The sequence below is a fragment of the Anser cygnoides genome, chromosome 2 (genome assembly GCF_040182565.1).
Source record: "Anser cygnoides isolate HZ-2024a breed goose chromosome 2, Taihu_goose_T2T_genome, whole genome shotgun sequence".
Classification (NCBI taxonomy): Eukaryota; Metazoa; Chordata; class Aves; order Anseriformes; family Anatidae; genus Anser; species Anser cygnoides.
In genome coordinates, this window is record NC_089874.1 from 112,935,696 (window position 1) to 112,956,224 (window position 20,529).

The following is a 20,529-nucleotide window of genomic DNA, read 5'->3' on the forward strand; positions in this document are numbered from 1 at the left end:
ACTTTTTTTAAAAAAACCTTTATTATACATATGTATTTTAAAGACTTCTATAAACTTGAAGAAATCCTCTATCACACATAAAAGTTCTTATTTTCAGTACTAAATTAATCATCTAAGCAAGTACGACTCAGAAATAGTAGATGAATGGTAACTGAAATGGCCGCTGTTAACTGAAACGATGTGTAGGAAACCATCTCACAAGCAACCTAAAGCTGGGGTAACCTCTGCATAGTACATGCATTGCTTACACAGAAGGAATAATCCAAACTCACCTTCCAACTCACGGAAGCTAAGAATTCTACTCTGCTTTGTAACAGATGGAAAAAAACAGCAGCGCTTTCCATGCCTAGGAATTTGGTCTGACAACTCAGTACTGAAGATAACATTGACTTATTATCGCCCATTTATTTTTCAATAATAAAGCTTATGCCTTTTGAAGTATATGAAAAAAAAAGTTACTGTAAGCACAGAGAAAGCTAAGTAGCTTAGGTAAATTTCTGTGTTAATAGAAGCTGTTCTACCGCATTAAACAGCCATCTCCATTTTAATAGGTGGATGAGGATTATAATCTTCAATCTGAAAGTCTTCTGCCTTAAAGTCACAGATGTCGTCAACCTTACGAAGAAATCTGAGTTTGGGGAAAGGTCTTGGCTCCCTTTGAAGCTGAAATAAAAGCATGTCCTAAGTTTATTGTACATAGGTAATACTTGGAGGCAGAGATTTTATGTTATAAATTTGATCTCATTAATCTCAATTCGGATTACACCATGTAGATTCTCCCCCCTCCCCAAGAAGACTTAAAGGCAAAAATAATACAGTTTGGCAGTATCTAATTTAGTATTTTGATTGGAAGCAGCAGTGTCCAAATGCACTGCAAGCAGTTTCAGTCTGTAGAGCAATTCTCATGGATGCAAATTAAATTCCTTCCAGAGGAAACTAAATTGGAAATTCTGACCCAGATGTGCATCCAATGTGCTGCAGTTTCTCATGGGAACATTAGGGCCCAAACCAATAACTAGTTCTCTGGATGGTTTTGAACCATATGAATGGTGAGGATGTTCACTCCGAGCAAAGTCTAATCAAATAAAATTCTAATTGTTTCTACTGCACCAAATTAGATCCTGAAGAAAATATACCCTTATTCAGCCAAATAGTAATACCGACTAACTAATGTGAATTGATGAGTTATCCTTTTCTGCTGTACTCCAAAGACATTTTATTTTGTGTTTATCCTATTAGGCAGAACAGTTTTCTAAGGCTTTGTAATGACGAAGTCAAAAGTAAGGTACAGATTCTGGGCCTCTAACTTGGTTCTAGAGCAGTACATTTCAATGTGGAATGGTACATTGATGTCCATTTCAGTCATGTTTGTATTATATTTCTGTTTGCAAACAGAGGTGAACATAGGTTAAAGGCCAGTTTATTACAATAATACCCATTTTCGATACTACAATTATTAGCACAGAAATGTGAAGAAAAGACACACAAATGAGTATCTGCAAAATAGCAATTACAACACCAATGTAACTTTGTATTGGATGAGCATTGTGGAAGATAAAAGGATACAAGAACACAGAGTAAGTACTTACTTGAATTTTTAGAGGTTCCACATGATTCAGATATATGTGAGCATCTCCTAATGTGTGTATGAACTCTCCAGGCTGAAGAAAAAGGAGAATACAAGTGGTCTTCAAATAGTCAGATTTCAAGAAAGCACAACATTACAATGCCTATGGTATTGATTCTTAGCATCAAACAGCTGGCATGGAACTGCAGCTTCTGTACTGGATTACATTATCAAGACATCCTTGCGAACTTCAGAGGACAGTCTCTTCCCAGACACATGCATGGTTAATAAAAACATAATGAAACTCCCATTAACGTACTAAAAAATGTATCCTTGAAATCTTCCTTAGGAAACAGGTACAGTAACTGAACGGAGTACTACTGATCTGTTCACCCAGTTGGGAACAAGTGTGGCAGTGACATCCAGCTTTCTCTTCCACATCCTCAGCAAGTTAGGACTTGCTGAAGTTGTTTCGAACTAGCAACCTTAGTCACTACTGAACAATGTCGTTTGTGGCAATGGAGGTGTCAGTCACAGGCTACAGCATTTATCCAGCATCCAAATGAGTTTTGCAGGCTTGCAAGTTCTGTGACTTAGCAACCCAGAAAAGTCTAATTTAACTTAAGTTTTACTGGCTATTTTATCAACCTCTGACCAAGGTAGATGAGCCTTTGGATACATCACGCTAAATGCTGTATGTCTGACACTCAGAGATTACACTGCTACAGTACAGAAAGGGCAAGGAAAATTTCCTTGTACTTAGTTACAAAGGAACGGCATGGAGCTGGGACAGGGGAGGGTCAGGCTGGGTGTTAGGGAAAGGTTCTGCACCCAGAGGGTGGTCAGGCACAGGGACAGGCTCCCCAGGGCAGTGGTCATGGCACCGAGCCTGCCGGAGTTCAAGAAGTGTTTGGACAACGCTCTCAGACACATGGTCTGATTTTAGGGTAGCCCTGTGTGGAGCCCGAAGCTGGAATTGATGGTCCTTGTCGGTCCGTTCCAACTCAGGATATTTTATGATTAGTTTAGACACCTACCTTGAGTGGTCAAAATTGTCTGTCTTCAGAGGCTGCATTACTTCTCAACTAATGGTAAGTAGGGCAAAAAAATTTGAAAACTAAAATTTATCACTACCCATTATACATGCGTATTAAAAATCTATTTAATTTGCAATTTTATACAAACCAAGATATTAAAATACTTATTCAGAGCTCTGTATCACGTAGCATTTCTCATTGTAATATTTCACAGTGTGCTAGATTTTAAAAGCAAAAATTTGTGGATCTCTCCACAGGAAAAAAAGGAAACCATCAAAGCTGTGAGAGGAAGTGGTGGAGGGGGAAGAGCTACTTTATGGACATAATGTTATTTTTGCTTTTCCTAGTACTTTGGCCTATTTTTTAAAGTATGTCTATTCTCTTGCTGTGAAGTTTGATTCTTCCCTACTTGCCTATTTTAACTTAAGTTCCCTTTCGTGTTGCTGGTAGCAGGAGGATCAGGCCCAAATGGCCTTGCTATTTTAATTTTTAAATGCTCTAAAGACAAGGGGGTTCACTTGTTTAAGACTGTGGGCCACTTAAATTATTCTACCGAACTGCAAAATACAGCTCTGGAATCAGGGCAGTACCTATTTGAGTACATACTGCCATTCTACATAACCATCTACAGCAGGAAAAATAAACAAATAAATAAATAAATAAAGCCACAAAACTGAAATTATAGCAGGACATTAGGTGGGCAGAACATCCAAATTGGAATCTTGACAGCAACTGCTGTGCTACTGTTCACTTACAACAAAATAACAAATTCTACAAAATTTAATCACTTGTATGCTATTATCCCTTAACGACAACTGCTCAGTTAAGATTTCTGAGTAGAGTACTGGAACAGGTCAGTTTTGACACGTTCATTTAAAAAGACCTGGAGGATCTCCTCTGTTTGACCTGAATTTAAGCATTCTTACACTGCTGATCCCAACTGCCAACCTCTTTTACACATATTTCAGCAAGATTTTGAAAAGTATGTTCATTCCATTTTTTTTGGACATGACACCAGAGTCTTATCTTTGTCACTCTTCAAACAATATCAGGTAAAAATGATTGACTAGCCTACCTTCAGCCCTGTGACATGGGCAATCATGTATGTGAGCAGCGAATAGCTGGCAATATTGAAAGGCACTCCTAGTCCCATATCTCCAGACCTCTGATAGAGTTGGCAAGACAATTCTCCGTTTAGAACATAGAACTGGCAAAGGGCATGACAAGGTGGCAAAGCCATCAGAGAAATATCTACGAATTGCAATACAGGAAGAAGGGGAAAAAAAGTCAAAACAGCATTAGTGTCATAAATGTAGAAAATGCAAAATCTGAACGAGCACTTGATGAGATATGGTAGACAGCAGCATCAAGCTGCACTATCATTCTGTTGCTTTTTCTCTTATTTAAAAACACCTGCTGCCTGAGCAATTAAGACTGGGTCATGACAAGCTGTCTCCTGGGCTGTATGATTAGAAAAATCATAAACAGATATTCCACAGAACAGATTTATGCCATAATGCTGCACAGCAGTTTGGTTTTACTCACCTAGGTGAGCCAATTGATTTCCCTAAAGGAAGGCATTAAGACTAAAATTAAGCGTGTACCCTAAAGCAACTTCCAACAGCTTCATCTTATGCTCTTCTCACTGCAATGTACCTTTACTGCTTGTTGATATAAAACCGAATGATCAACAATAAACTAATTAGCAAACAAAAGATCTTTTGAGTGCTTATCTACACTTAAAAGTGAAGATAGTAAATTTACAGCTAGGTAAGTAAAACTTTAACCCACTCCTGATATCGGAGAATGTTTAACCTTAAAAATACCAGCAACAGTGCGTGGAAACCTCTTTTAGAGACATGAGTGGAAAATGCTGGGGGATTTTTTTGTGGGCATGGAACTACTGCTGCTGAAGTAAAACATACTCTAGCAGCAGCTCTTATTTAGAAGCAGTGCTACAGAGTGAACAGGCATCCAGACAATGTATATCCAAATAAAATGATTACAACACAAATAATATTTTTGTTCTCTAGTTGCAAGGCTTTTTTATAAGTTTATGGTTTAATATATGACTGAAAAACAGACACGCTGCTTTGGTATACTTTTTTTTTTAACCTTTTTAAAATAACTTCTGTCATTGGTAGCCATGTATATCCCTCACTCTTACCTGCTAAGAAAAACTTTGGAGTAATCGTTCAAAAATTATGAGGTCTGAACATGAGAATTAAGTAGAAAGAGAACCAAGCTGATAATCCCTGATCATTTTTATTGCATTCAGTGACCTACATTCCTCGTAGTTTTATGAAGAATAAGCAAAGACACCAAGATGGAACCGATTGCTGACACAGTACTTAGAGCATAGGTTACCATACAGTAAGATAACATTCAACGGCATTCCCTTAACGTGTGCTGTTCAGTACCTTTGGGATTCCAAGCACACATAATGATTCTTCTGTCATCTGGATTGGTTTTGATCATATCAATCACGTTTTTCAGCTGATCAACTCCTTGGTTGGAATAATCTGAAGAAAGATGCCAAATATGATCTAAGTCAGATAGATTCAAATCGTGATTTATTTCCAAAGCCCAGCTCACACCCCACTGAAAGGTCATACCCAAATAACAGCCTCTGAAGATTTTAGTGGAACTTTGAAAGTGACTAGATTTATCAGTTTGCACCTTCCAAGTGTAGGCTATTCTTGATCTTCCTTTGGGTGCTCTAAGGCTTGTGAAATTCTCATGATGGTATTACAATACGTCCCACCATCTCTTGTGTGCTTTCAGTACCTTTAGCACCCATTGAAAGGGGAACATTCCTATTCAGAACATTTTCTTCAAAGCATCAACAACTAGACATTTTTTAAGACCAAAAATGAAATCTGCATGAACACTACCTCCCAAAAAACAATGGTTACAGGACAAAAACCTTAATTGTACAAAGCATGTTACTTCATCATTCATGACGACTTGTTACCTAAACAGGATAAAGGCTGTACTGGAATGAGCAACAAGATAGTCATTCTAGTCATCTAGTCATCCACATTATTTAAAGTAATTCTCCCATTGCACTTCTGGATTAAGACATCTTTGTCTGTAGATGTTAAACTTACATGCTACAGACCTCCTTAAAAATATACATATGTATTTATGTATTTTACATCCAGACCAGTAACATGGAGTGCCACGAATTCTTTGAATGCTCAAAAGGAGAAAGTTTTCGGCAGGTGAATATACACATCCATCTGGGAGCCCTGGGAGCAGCAGTAAGGAACTCGGGAGAGCAGGTTATTTTTTCACCAGCCCTCCCAGTCAAAGGGAAGGGGATTGAAAGGTGCAGTCAGATCCAGCATTGACGTTTGGCTACTTAGACCATGGGACTTGCCTTGAGAAACCTGGGGGCTGATGAGGTCCACCTATCAGAGAAGGGGAAGATCACCTTCGGTCATAGGCTTGCCAAGCTGGTGAAGAGGGCTTTAATCTAGAGTTGCCAGGGGAGAGGAACCTCAGCACATCCCACTCCTCCTGGTTTGATGCCAGTGTCAAGAGAGATGCCCAGAGCCTGGAGAAGGGTCACAGGTCAGCAGGAGAGCACCTGAAAACCCGCATGAAGGAATTCCAGCCACTCCAGGCAGTAACTTAGATGTCTTTATAGCAGTGGGAATAAATAAGAGGAGTTAGAGATGTACATGCACGTGCTGGGCTACAACCTCACTGGCACTTACAGAGACAGGGTGAGACAGCTCCCATGACTGGAGTGTTAGGATGGAAGGATACAGGCTCTTCAGGAAGGACAGGCAGGGGAGGAATGCCATACTGCACCTCGTTCTCACCAACAAGGAGTGTGAAATTCAAGGGCAGCCTTGGCTGCAGTGACCATGAAAAGGTGGAGTTTAGGATCCTGAGGACAGCAAAGAGGGAGCACAACAAGCTCACTACCCTGGATTTCGAGAGTGCAGACTCTGGCCTCTGCAGACTTGGCAGAGTACCGTGGGACAAAGCCCTGGAGGGAAGAAGGTCCCAAGAAAGCTAGTTAATATTCAAGGATCACCTCTTCCAAACTCAGGAGTGATGCACACCAACAAAGAGTAAGTTGGGCAGAAATACCAGGAGAGCTGCATGGATGAACAAGGAGCTCCTGGCCAAACTCAGCTCTAGCCACACAGCCCAGGTCCTAGAAGGCAAAGGCAGAGACTGGGAGAATGAAGAACCGCCCACTGTAGGAGAAGATCAGGTCTGAGACCATCTAAGGAACTGAAGGTTCAAAAGTCCATGGGACCTGATGAGATGCATCCACAGGTCCTGAGGGAACTGGCAGATAAAGTTGCTAAGCCACTGTCCATCATATTTGAGAAGTCGTGGCTTTTTTAAAAAGGGAAAAAAGGAAGACCCAGGGAACTACAGGCCAGTCAGTCTCACCTCTGTACCTGGCCAGATCATGGAGCATGACCTCCCTGAAACCATGCTAAGGCATATGGAAAATAAAGAGGTGATTGGTGACACCCCCGATGGCTTCACTAAGGGCAGATCGTGCCTGACAAACCAGGTGGCCTTCTACAATGGGGTTACAACAGTGGTGGAATGGGGGAAGAGCAACTGACATCACCTACCTGGACTTGTGCAAAGTATTTGACACTGTCCCCCATGATATCATTGTCTCTAAATTGGAAAGACATGAATTTGATGGATGGACCACTCGGTGGGTAAGGAATTGGCTGGATGGTCGCACTCAGAGTTGCTGTCAATGGCTCAATGTCCAGGTGGTGATCAGTAACAAGAGGTGTTCCTCAGGGGACAATGTTGGGACTGGTGCTGTTTAACATCTTCTATGGTGACAAAGACAGTGAAATTGAGGGCACAAGTTTGCCGATGACACCAAGCTGTGTGGTGCAGTTGACACACTGGAGGGCAGGGATGTCATCCAGAGGGAGCTGGACAGGCTTGAGAGATGGACATGTGCGAACCTCATGAGGTTCAACAAGGCCAAGTGCAAGGTCCTGCACCTGGGCCGGGGCAATCCCAAGCACAAATACAGGCTGGGCAGAGAATGGATTGAGAGCAGCCCTGAGAAGAAGGACCTGGGGGTGCTGGTTGATGAGAATCTCAACACACACTAACAATGTAATGCAACCCTATCCTGGGCTGCATCAAAAGAAGTGTGGCCAGCAGGTTGAGGGAGGTGATTCTCCCCCTCTACTCTGCTCCCTGAGGTGAGACCCCACCTGGAGCACTGCGTTCAGCTCTGAGGCCACCAACATAAGGACATGGACCTGCTGGAGTGAGCCCAGAGGACCATCAAGGGGATGGCGCACTTCTCTGATGAAGACAGGCTTAGGGAGTTGGGATTGTTCAGCTCAGAGAAGAGAAGGCTTCAGGGAGACCCTACAACAACGTTCCAGTACCTAAATGGGGCCTACAGGAAAGCTGGAGAGAGCCTCTGTCAGGGAGTGTAGTGATAGGACGAAGAGTAATGGCTTTAAACTAGAAGAGGGGAGATTCAGATCAGACATTAGGAAGAAGTTCTTCACTGTGAGGGTGTTGAGGCACTGAAACATGTTGCCCTGAGAAGCTGTGGATGCCCCATCCCTAGAAGTGTGTAGTGAGTTTATGTGGCAAGGTTTTGGTAGCAGGGAGGCTGCAGGAGCAGCTTCTGTGAGAAGAATTCAGCAGCTGCCCCGTGTTAGATAAGGGCCTGTTTCAGCAGGCTCCAAAGGGACCTGCCGAGCCAATAAGTGATGTTATTTGCACCTCTGTGAGAGCAGATTTAAGAAAGGGAAAAAAACACAAACAAAAAAAAAAAACCTGCCGTGCAACAGCAGCTGGGAGAGAGGAGTGAGAGCCAGCCCTGCAGACCCCAAAGTCAGTGCAGCAGGAGGGCAGGAGGTGCTCCAGGCACGCAGCAGCAGTTCCCCTGCGGCCTGTGGAGAGGCCCCTGGTGGAGCAGGCTGTCCCCCTGCAGCCCATGGGTCCCACACGGAGCAGATCTCCACGCTGCAGCCCGTGGAGGAGCCCCCGGTGGAGCAGGTGGATGTGGCCTGGAGGAGGCTGCGGCCCATGGAGAGCCCCCACAGGAGCAGGCCCCAGGCCGGAGCTGCAGCCCGTGGAGAGGAGCCCACGCAGGAGCAGGGGGTCTGGGGGGAGCTGCCACCCGTGGGGGACCCGTGCTGGAGCAATTTGCTCCTGGGGGATGGACCCCGTGGTACGGAGCCGTGTGGGAGCAGTTCTTGAAGAGCTGCTGCCTGTGGGCAGCCCCCGCAGGCTCAGTTCGGGAAGGACGGCATCCCGTGGAAGGGACCCCACGGGGAGCAGGGGCAGAGAGGGACCGTGAGGGAGCAGCACAGAGAAATGTTACGGACTGACCGCAGCCCCCATTCCCCGTTCCCCTGGGCTGCCTTGGGGTAGGAGGTAGAAGAAAGTGGATGGGGGGAAGGTGTTTTTTGTTTGCTTTTTTAGTTTCTCACTGCTCTAACTTGTTAGTAATGGGTAATGAATTACATTAATTTTCCTATGCTGAGTATTTTTGCCCATGACAACAATTGTTGAGTGATCTCCCTGTACTTATCTCAACCCTTGAGCCTTTTCCATCGTATTTTCTCCCCCTTTCCCTTTGAGGAGGGGAAATGAGAGAGTGGCTGTGGTGGAGCTCAGCTGCCCACCTGCATAAAGCCACCACAAAGTGTCCAAGGCCAGGCTGGATGGGGCTTTGGGCAGCCTGGTCTAGTAGGAGGTGTCTCTGCCCATGGCAGGCGGGTTTGGAATTTGATGAGCTTTAAGGTCCCTTCCAACCCAAACCATCATTCTATGATTCTATGATCTAGAGCTCACAAGGTCATTTATAAAAAATAAATTTCCGTAACATTCAGTGCCAGAAGGGAACTTTCATCTCGTATATCACAGGATATTACAATTCACCCACTGACCATTGTGCTGGCTGATTCTAGGCTCAATATCAATTATATATGCAATTCACTGGAATTAACTTACCAGCAGAATGGATTCCAAAATAAAAGAGTCATTAGTTGTTATTCATTATTCTGACTCATGCCAGTGAATCAGCATGGTTGGTAACTAATTTTTTCTAATAACTCTTATTGCAACACAACACCAAATTATAGTTATAGGGAGAGACCCAAGCTGGCTGGGAAGCAAGGTAGTAATACATAATTAGCATCTCAGGGATTTCTTCTGCCAGCAGCACTGTGCCAGAAGCCTTTTCAAATGGTTTTGTTAGCTCCTGAAGCTAATTACCGATCCATTAGTAGCAAAACATTACAAAATCCATTAGCAACAAAAGTTAAGGGTATTTATCTTGTTCATTTTTGCTACACTACGTCAGGCCTCAGTCCTTTTAAATTCAGTAACGCAAAAACATTTCTGTAAGTTTTTAGACTTGTCAGTTCACCATTTGGACCACCTGTGTTAACATAAAACTGTACTCTGCCAGTGGTCAACATGCCAAAATTAAGTACAGTATCTATATCTAATGTCAACTTTGCGAATGCATTGACAAGAAAATACAGGAAAAAATATAATTAACCATTTTGATATTCTACGTGAGTTAAAAAAAAATCACACCAACCAGACAGGGATATTCTTTTTTTTTTTTGATTCTTTTTTTTTATGGCAGTCCTTCTAAGTTTTTGTATGTCCTCTGCTTCGATGATTTAGAAAGAGCCATCCAGACACTTCAGAGTAAGTTTAATGGACCAGTTCCACTGAAAATAATATCAACAGATATTGCATCACATCGTAATTTGTTACAGCTATTCTATCCACGGCATCATCAGCTATGGATACATCCTACATAGTTCTAGCTGCAAAATGGAAATACCTTTCTGTTCCACAATCTCCCATGGTGCACTAACATCAGCTCCTGCCAGCACAAGTGCATCACGGAATTAGGATCCTGTGTTAGCATTCAGAGTGCAGTCTGTGTTCCACTGCAATCAAACTGAGCTAGCTCACATTTCTGGACTGCAATACAGATACCTTCCCATCTATCAATGCCCATGCCAATTCTACATTAAAGTAAAATAACACACGCCTTATGATTCCTCTGTTCTACAAATGCCAAACTACAATATACAACACTGCTTCTTTCAGGATAATTAGATTCAGTTAATTAAAAAATAAAAAGCAAAACTCACCCTCTCTGAGATTATTCATTCTGGTTTTCAGTTCACCCTGTGAACAGTCCTTTTAACAACAGTCCAAACCATCCACAGAATTCTGGAAGCGAGGTGCTACAGTCATCTCACTAAGCAATCAAGGTTGCATTTTTATGTGATTACCTGTGTGCATATCTTTGTATTCTGCTCCAAAGTGCCTCCACTGGAAACCATAAACTGGTCCCAAGTCCCCCTCCTCTCTGGTGCAAAAACCCTGCTTATCCAGGAATTCACGTGATCCATTGGCATCCCAAATCTTCACACCCTTTGCAGAGAGCTCTTTGGCATTTGTCGAACCCTACAAAATACAGATTGAGATGCTATGCTTCTGTTATTTAACTCAGGATTATTCTAACTGTGAACACGCAAACAGTACAGTCTCAAGGTCACCTGCAGTATATCAGTTCACATGCACATCTACAGAAGAAAACATTTTGCTTTTTAGATGGATGTAAGTAGACAAAAAACGTATGGCCTAGGCATTGTCTTTCCCAAGCCACCTATAATGAGCTTAAGGTCTTAAAATCCCTCTTGTTAGCATGACAAAAATTAAAAATGTGACAAAATGACCTAGAGTCATGCAACAATAACCATTGAACAATGAGCTCCTCAACAAGTCCGAATCAGCAAACTCAGAAATTCAACATAACAAGTGTTCTGTTTTGGGGAGTATCTAGTCTTTTATCTTTGGAAAAAGGATACTTAAAAAAAATATGCGTGTACTTGAGTACTGCTATTTAGCAAATGGCTAGGTAGATTTTCGCACACCAGTACAATGTCACAACGTATCAAGAACTCTTGTATAGCAACATATTCTCTACAGAATTTTAGTACTCTAACTAGAGCTATTAGCTCTATTAGGTCTCATTTTTTTGCTGCTAAAAAGCCTAGTGTTTACATCAGTCTTACTGCATCTGTGGTTCCTCACTGCTTGTTTCTATTCAAATCAATACAAACTACCTCAACATTAAAAAGCAGATCATTAAATTGTTTACAAGCTACTTCATATTATTATTTCTTATGCAAACGCTACTAAAAGAGGCTATATTAGGCTTTCCAACTGCAGAGTATAGCTAAAATAGCACAAGAACTCACTGTATGAGACTATTTCCCTTCAAAAGAAACAGTCCAAAAAAATTTAATTTGCAACAATGCAATAGTCTTCACTAAAATACACGGCATGTCTTGAAGATAATGGTCTTGTGCATGCAGTGTGTTCTGCTGTATGAACAGAAGCACCCGCAGTCATCCCAAATTCCTTAACCTATTCCATACCAGAAAGTTGTTTTGACATTATTCTCAGGCGTGCTACTGATAGAGACATCCAAATACTGAACCTTGATAAACCACAGCAGCTCCTCCAACACGCCTTTCCAGAACACTCTCTTGGTTGTTAGCAGTGGAAACTGATCTGAAAAACAGATACAAGGTGTCAGAGATGATCACCAATTTGTTAGGGTGAACTGACTTAGGGTTTTCTCCAGAGGACAGTGTCCTCATCTGATAGTCAGGAGTTTGGAGACAAGGTAAGAAGCTGGGAAAGGATGTGTAATGCTCTTATTGGGACCAAGGAAGGTAAGAGCCTGACTTTTCTTTTCCTGGAGCAAAGTGCAGCAACAGATGGAGGCCGATGGCTTGCAGAGGGGGATTTTGCAGAGCGCCGCTGATAAGACACTGTGGGGCAGCATGTGGGGCCGTGTAGGCCTCATACGTAGAAAGTACAAAGAGGAGGCTTCAGATAAACTTTTATAGGATAACCAAACCTATTTCAGAGGAGGCTTAGGGTAAACTTTTATAGGATACACAAACCTATTTGACCAGTTCTCCCTCCTCTGCCCGCACGGCAGGAAGGTTCCCTCCCCATCTTCCCCGCTTCACCACCACACCCAGGGGCACTGCCACCCCTCCCCGCGATATCAAAAACATTGCCGGGGGGTGTCCCCGAGCCGTCGCAGCCTGGACAAGGGCGAGGGGGCTGCAGGGCTGCCCCCACACACCTCCGCAGCCCCCCGGGGCTCCCCCGGCAGAGAAGATGGCGCCGGACCCCAGGCGCTGCGGGGCGGCCCCGGGCGGGGCTGGGGCCGCGGGTCCCGGCTCGGTGCCGACCTCTGAGGCTGTAGCGCGCCTGCATGCCGAAGACGGAGATGGTGCCGGTGCCGGTGCGATCGTCCTTTCGGTGGCCGTGCTGCAGGATGTGCCGGACCTGCTGCAGGTACTGCGGCTCGCCGGCCATCGGCTCCAGGCCATCGGCGGCCGCGCTCGGCGGCTCCCCCGCCGTAGGCATGGCGGCGGTGGGCAGCCCGGGCTGTCCCTGCGGGCTGGGGGGGGGCTCCGGCTCCGGCTCGGGCTCTCCCCAAGCCGCCGGCCTCCTCTCGCCCGAGCACGCCAAGTTTTGCCTTCCCGCCAAGCAGCGCGGAGGAACGGGCGGAGCAGGGCTTCCCCTTCCTTCCCCCCTCCCGCAGTGGCCTTCCCCACGGCTTTGCCCGGGACCACCCGGAGCTGAGGGGGGCTGAGGGGGGCTGCGGACCCCTCCAGGCCCGCCGGGCTCGGCTGAGCCCCCGCTGCTCGGCAGCTGGCCGTGGCAGCCCCTGTGCCGCCTCCAGTGGCCCCCCCGGAGCGCCGTGGCCCCTCGCCTTGTCGCCCAGCCGCTAGTGAGGGCTGCAGGGACAGCAAAATGGTGTCACGGCGGGCACAGTCGAGTGACTGAGTGGCCGAAGGGACCCCAAGAGGAATCCTCAGTAGCATCCCCCTCGCACGCACCCAGACAGGCCTTCCCCGAAAACCTAACCGAGCCTGTGCACCAAACTGTCCTGACTTTTTACTTGTTCCACCCCACGGGCAAATTAATCCATCTCCGGTCTCTTTCGTAGCAGGCAGTGCTGAGCTGGGTAGGACAGAAGGCTCCGGCCTGTGCTGGCGGGCTGCAACGCCTCAGGAGGGATCGCTCCAGCCTCAATACCCAAAGCCCCGAGTGCAGCCCGGCACCTGCCTCCCTCATCTCCTGTGAGATGCTCCTGCATCGCCATGTCCCATGCACAGGCTTGCCTGCTGTGTTACACCCACCCGTGCTTTTACAGCTGGGCTCCTTTTCTGCCATACCTTCTCACCAAGGGTAGCACCCGGTGCTGGATTTTATTGAGTTTCATCTTGTCGATCTCAGCTTCTCTCCCCCATTTTTCAGCACCGTTTTGCATTCTGACTTGTGCCTTCTGAACTGACTGAAATGATTCCTGATGCAGCGTCATCTGAAATTTTTCTAGGTATATTTTCTCTGATCATCAAAACAAACTCTTCCCTGAATATTTCTTCACTAGTATGTCTTAGAAGTTGAGCATTTCCTAAGAGTCACTTATCTCTCAGATAAAACCCAACTTTCTAACTACTGGTGTGATTACAGGAGTTATGACTACTAATCTCTCAAGATTAGGATCCTGCAATACAAGCGTATGTAATGGAGGTTGAATGGAACAGAGGACTGTTTACTAGAAAACATTGCTTCTTACTGCAGGCAGGTAACCATATCTTTCTCACTATTTAAACAATGAAATTACAATTTTTCTTGTGTCTCGTGCATGGTTTTGTACATTTTGAAATGTATAAAACTTAATTAGCAAAGACACAGTTGAAAATGGTGATAACCATGTGCCAAAAATTCTAAGAAATGTCGGGCACAGTAAATGAAACCAAATTACTTAGAACTCTGCTTCTGAGAGATGTATCAGTACTTAACCTTTATTATAATTTGCAAATACCATGCAAGCTAAAGTGTATAATGTAGGAAAAGACAAACATCTTTTCTGATAAAGGATTCCCTGTTAATTATGGCTCCAGAGGCAAACTACAAGTAAAAAAGTGCCAAAGGCAGAAGACTTACTCATTACTGCATATTCAGAAAAGTCAATTAATGTGCATTATAAACATCAAAAGCAACTAGAAGAAGAGATGGAAAGTTTTCATTGGAAAATAATATGCTATATGCATATGGAAATCTGGTTGATTCAGACTTAGCTGAATGTGCAACATCTGTAGGGACCAATCTGGAAAAGGCTTAAAAATGTGCCTGAATTTAAGTATGCAAATAGGAATTATTTGCATGCTTAGAGCTCATTATTTCCTTAAGTCTTTGCATAAACAGGACCATAGCTGGTTATCAAAGATTACCTAATTTACAACATAAATAATATTTTATTTAAACAAATGACACTTAAAATGGTCTTGAATTTGTTTTCCAATTAAAAGATTGCTACAGTCATCAGTTGCTAGCTCATACGTCATGGTATTTATTAAGCAAAATTGTATTTATATGCAGCTACTTTAACCATAGGCATTTAACAATTAGCTGTACATCAAGCCAAGGAGTATTTCATCTAAGGAGAGTATACTGGATTTCAGGAAGTAAGATTTCACACATCTTCTTTCCTAGGAGAAAAATAGATAAATATTTTATTTTTAATCTGAAAGATGTTTGACAAATAAATATATGGGGAATGTATCAGTGTCCTGTTGCAAAAACATATACAACATGAAAAACAGGCCGAAGCGGATTTTTTTCTCTTTTTCACTTCTTGTAGAGCTTCCCGTTTTCTTGTGGACCTTCTGTTTTTTCTTTCATCATACTTCCATGTACCCTGAATTTGTTGTGCAAACGGAACATAAAATGGTATTGCAGTTTGGAAATTAACGCCACTTACTTTTCTCGGGTATGAAATGCATATACAAGATGTGTTGCACAGGCAATTCAGGCTAAAAATTATAATCAGACTAAAGAAATTAATTTTGTCATCATAAGGACATGAAGATTAGTCTTATATGATCTGAAAGAGTATATATTATCAATAACTATAGAAATTACAGAGAATTTTGAAGGCAAACTGTATATCACACAACATAAACCTAATAAAAATTCGTGGTGAGGCTTATTGTATTCTGTCTAAATTTTGCAGGCCAGGCCACCTCAGCCTCTCTGATGGACGACATCTCATCTGTTTAAAAATTGTGAGTCTGACCTCAAATAATGACAGTCAATAAAAAAACACTGACATTTTCTTTTCTTCATCTATTTTGTTAACTTTAATCCTTTTTATTTTCCTTCAGAGACTTCTACATGCATTCAGGTTATGCTTCCCAGCTTCATTTGCTAAGATGAGGCTGTCGGACACTCAGTGACCTGAAGAGGAGCCATCTCTGAGTCTAGTGCCTCTTCAGCAGATCCGTGGGACGCTGCAGTGCTTGTAGGTCTGCACTTCTTGTGGCTCTGGCCTCTAGGAGTGCCATTTGTGAGCATAGGTGGCTGCCTAAGCTGTGCATTACAAAGCTCCTCACGTTTTCTCCAGGTTTTGTGGCTAGCCCCATGGCAGCATGGTATCACCAGTAGCATGATACCACCTAAAAAACACACCATCTTTCCTGGAGTTTCCCCATGGGGTGAGATAACGTGAAGCAATGTTTGCCACTGCCTCTCTGGCCTCGTTCCTCCCTCCCCATCTGGAAACCTCTTAAACACGGAGCGAGGCCTCCATGAGCAATTCCTACAAAAAATGGTTAGAAGGCTGTGGGAAGGATTTTCCTCTTCACACTCCTACAAGTCAAACTGCAGACTTGGTTAACTGCTACTCTGAGCAGAGCACTGCTAATGTGCAAATCTTATGGCAAAGCAACTCTTTCAAGTCAAGATGCTGGTTCTAACTTTTCAGTCCTTTATTGTCAAAAATAACATGGAGCATGCTCTTAAACACCACCTAAAATAAAAAACATAATGAATAGTGGTAATTTCAGTTTGTACTTGATTAATGAAGGCGAAGACATGGTATCTGATGCCAAAGCACTGGACTGTGGTTACGAGGCAATTCTTTTCTGATGGAATATTTGTCATTACATTACCTAATCCCAGATGTTACTTAAAGATCGAGGGTTTCACAGTTAAATAAGTGAAGTCTTTTAATATCATCTTGTCTGCATTTTGCAGGCTAGAACATTGAGCATTTGTTTTTGTTTTCTGTAACGCTTGTGTTTGTCTCTCAATCAATACATTGTTTCTAAGGAGACAGTCTTGAACATACCACGACTGAATTCTGTTCCCTCTAATGTTTATTGCAATGTAAACATCTCTTATGAAGAACTGTGTTCTCTATAAAAGGAGAAGAGAATGAACTTACCACTTAAAAATTCTGCTTGTATAGTTGCAGTGCTTTTCCAGCTATGTATTCAATGAATTCAGCACTCTGTGGGTCTAAGTTCGGAGGAACTTTAATGGTGAAAGTAGGCGAAGTCAGAATATTCACATCTACCACAGTTTCATTTGCACCAGAGGGATCCCCAGGTACCACCTAGAAGAGAGCAAATCAGTACTTTAGACACTACAACCTGCTGTGTGCTTTCAGTTTTGTTTATACATACTGTGCCTTCCATCTTTAATAAGAGAAGATTAAACAGAAGAATATTTTAAACTTGTCTACTTTCTTTAAATTACTTTGTTCTGAAAAGACAGTGGGTGTCTTGAGTTTATGCCAAAGCTTATTGTAAGCAGTGGGAAGAGGTGACATGGCACTGCAAGACCGTGTTTAACAACTGTAAGTTAATATTTAAACCATGAACTACACTTATAAAGAGCTTCTGATCTCTTAATGAAAACTTATGTGTGAGTTGTTCCATTAATTTCAAAGGAAAGTTTGCATGGTTGATGTTACTCATTCCTATGTGTTTTTCTAAACCAGACTTAGTTCTGTAGCTTTATTTTCCTGAGCAGATAGCTCAGACTTGGTTGGGAAAGTGTGCTTAAATATTGCTCGTCTCCTTGTTCCTGATTTTGGGGGTGAGGGGGTTGTTGGTGGACTGCACAATTATTTTGTATAAAGTTCTTGTAGTAATAGTAGTGCGCTGGATTTCTGAATTGAAAGGGAGAACGGGCTTTGTCCCTGCCCAATAAAATCGACTGAATTTACCTTGAATGTATTCTTGTGGGCAATATGTAGTTAATCATGATGTATTCACTGCAATATTGACAGCTGCTCTTTATGATATGCAGCTTACACTGCAATAACCTGCATAACAGTTGCTTTCTTTGTGCTTTGGGATATATAGGTAGAGACAGGTACATATATTCAGTGATCCATTAAGGATGTATGACCAGCTGGTACAGTGAAATTTGTCCAAGAAGGTAATCGGAGGCCAGCCAAAGCTGCTAGTATCAATTTGCTCTTATCAGAGATGATTCGTGTTAGCCTGTCAGGCAGCCATCCAAATAAAAGTATTTAGAGGAAAATAGTTTCTAATCTCTGGATGTTTCAGCTCATTGAGGGATTACCAAGCATATGTAAATTCAAGTAGAGCAGGAACTTTCCATTGTAAAGACCAAAAATTACATGTATGCAAACAGCTACAATCCCCAAGAGCATGCGTGTGAGCAAGTCATAGTTGGAAGACAGCACTGTGCAATAGTTCCCTTTATTAGATAACCCTTACCTTAACTATATTGAAAATGTTTTCTGGTCCAATGGTCATATTGGATAGCTCAGAGACCCACCCAAATCTTTCTTTCATCTTGCTCAACAAGTAGGAAGTGTCTTCTGTATGGCGCTGAACCATCTGGAGAATCTGCTCATACTGCTCGCCAGAGAGATTAACCAGTTTAAAGGCTTCGTCAAACTTGATGTGCAGTTCAGGAACATTTGGGCAATCTGTTTAGAAAGACAGCCAGCATGAAGCTTACAGAAAGTCATGTGTCTTCTACTTGGCCTTCTCTATCTGAAGTACAGAAATCTAGGAAAACTACAAAAACAGTCTAGCAAGGAGGTGTATTTTTGGGTTAGTGTTTAAATAATGCTAAATAAAAAAGTTTAATTCTTGCTGACCTATTTTGGTAGCTTTAGTTTAGGCTTACAATGACTAAATGGATTAATTAACCCGTTTGCTGTATTGCAACTTACCAAGTACTTTAAAGTTTGTATCATATTGCATAGCAATAGATTGTCAGGTATAGTAACGAAGAAGTGGTAGTTGTTACCTTTAGCAACTACTTAATCTCCTTATATGTTATCTCTTTTTTTAATTGCTCGTTTATCAATCCATCCCAAGTGTACGGGTTGTTAGAAGACTGTAATTCATGATGTTAGTATTCCTGATGAGTGTTAAGGCCTAATTTGCTTTATCAATTGCTTTATCAATTTAACAATTGCTAAACGTTAGTATGTGACTGAGGACTGCTGTCTCTTTTCTTTTGTAAAATGTGTAGTTTAAACAGTAATATTATGTTATTCCTATGCAAGAATTACCATGGACACATTCAATTTATTCTCTGTCAAATAGGACTGTCAAGGGACACCTTCAGGCTGATAGCACAGCAACCACAGATACAAACTGGTATGTGTAATACGCAGCTCTAGACAAAAAGGTATTTTTAGTGAGATGGGAATGGTCCAATGCTCTCTCCAAAATGTGTCATTGGATCATTTAAATCTGCAACGCTGGAGATGTTCTGAAGATAATTTGGATTTAAGTATTTCCCGTGGCTTTTGAGGCATAAATAACTCTGGAAACGCAGGCATGTTATGCTGCAGTGGGAGCCCTGACAGTGTTTCTGTGTGATGCAGTCCGATTTTTTTTCCAGGTGCTCATGGAGAGTGCATGCCAGAGCTTTGCCATCTTCTTACATACTGAGAAGCATTCCCCTTTTTATTCGCCATGTCAGCCCTGTTTTACAAGCTCTTCAGTGCTTGCTTTCCTTGTGAGGAGCTAATGCTGCCTGGCATTATGTCTGGTTGTCTGCAGGAGGAGCCTGTCAGGAGTTTCAGCTTCACCTCGCTTTCTGCTTGGCACTTGTGCACCCAGGCAGGACTGATTGCTGCCTGACCTCTTGCTGCTCTGTAGGATGGCAACTCTAACAATGTATATAGGTATTTCGTGTAGAACTTCGGACCTCCAGCAGCATGTTAACAACTGAGTTATACTGACACTGTGTGGAGACAGTGGGGAAAGGTAATTGAAATCATCTGGAATGACTAATAGTGCTTAAATTCCTAATTACAGTAAAAACCCAGTGACTGGATGTTAATTCCAAAAATATGGAAACAGCACAGTAGAAAATGACAGCCTCAAGATGTACAAAACAATGGCCAACACATTATAGAAATAAATCAGAAAATCAGAAAGTATTTACCATGCACAAGATTGTCTTGACACTTCTGACATCTCTCGTGAAACTGTGTGCATCCGGAGGAATTCTCTCGAAGCTCTTTGCACAGAGTTCTTTGACGTCCAGACACAATTTTTGAGAACATGCCACTTCTGTCAGAATCTAGGGCGAAATTACAGTATTTTTAGACTGATGTTAAGCTTAGGTTCTTAATAAATACGCATTTGTTACCTATTACGATTGATTATATATAGATACTTTTAGCACTGAATGCAAAATAACTGGCATAAGTCCAAGCAAAAAATAGGGATTAAACATTCAGAAACAGAAATCAGGAGATGATGTAAACCCTGTTTTCTTCCAAGGAATTCATATTATTTCCTTGTAAAGGCCAGGTAATGTATTTCCCACTGATAGTCAAACAGTTCCTAATATTACTACGGACCATTTTTACAGCATGAGCATTCTGATAAGATCTGTTTGACCTTTAGAAATCAGGATGTTTTGTAATTGTGTAGAGCTAGATGAGAGCACAGTACCTAGGTAACATGGGTCATGATTCAGGAAAAATTAAAAATCGCTTTTGTAGAATCGCTTCAATTTATGTTTTCTGATGACTGTATAGTGACT

The 20,529-nt window shown here is 42.5% G+C and overlaps 2 protein-coding genes and 1 long non-coding RNA gene across 5 annotated transcripts in view; 1 reads left to right on the plus strand and 2 right to left on the minus strand.

Annotated features, from left to right (window-relative positions):
- TYMS (thymidylate synthetase) lies at positions 1–13,552 on the minus strand. Of its 2 annotated transcripts, none has more exons than XM_048057975.2 (7): positions 12,876–13,537; positions 12,107–12,180; positions 10,893–11,067; positions 5,025–5,126; positions 3,680–3,855; positions 1,590–1,661; positions 1–663 (listed from the first exon to the last, which is right to left on the minus strand). In XM_048057975.2, the coding sequence occupies exons 1-7, from the start codon at positions 13,051–13,053 to the stop codon at positions 526–528; spliced, it is 915 nt and encodes a 304-aa protein (XP_047913932.1). In that variant the 5' UTR covers positions 13,054–13,537; the 3' UTR covers positions 1–525. The 2 variants fall into 2 exon arrangements, with proteins under 2 accessions (XP_047913932.1, XP_047913933.1); XM_048057976.2 differs by lacking the exon at positions 1–663 and adding an exon at positions 2,605–2,652 and having other exon boundaries at positions 12,876–13,552.
- LOC125182095 (uncharacterized) lies at positions 12,841–17,709 on the plus strand. 2 transcript variants are annotated; one of them, XR_007161066.2, is made up of 5 exons: positions 12,843–12,981; positions 13,951–14,029; positions 14,167–14,281; positions 15,713–15,764; positions 15,864–17,709. It is a non-coding gene; the product is annotated as an uncharacterized lncRNA (long non-coding RNA). The 2 variants fall into 2 exon arrangements; XR_007161065.2 differs by lacking the exon at positions 13,951–14,029 and having other exon boundaries at positions 12,841–12,981.
- CLUL1 (clusterin like 1) overlaps positions 16,928–20,529 on the minus strand; it is a 13,081-nt gene continuing 9,479 nt past the window's right edge. Inside the window, exons 6-8 of the mRNA XM_066992829.1 lie at positions 19,924–20,061; positions 18,231–18,445; positions 16,928–17,095 (exon numbers count right to left, since the gene is read on the minus strand). Coding sequence (XP_066848930.1) covers positions 16,928–17,095; positions 18,231–18,445; positions 19,924–20,061 — 521 coding nt within the window. The remainder of the gene's footprint in view (positions 17,096–18,230; positions 18,446–19,923; positions 20,062–20,529) is intronic.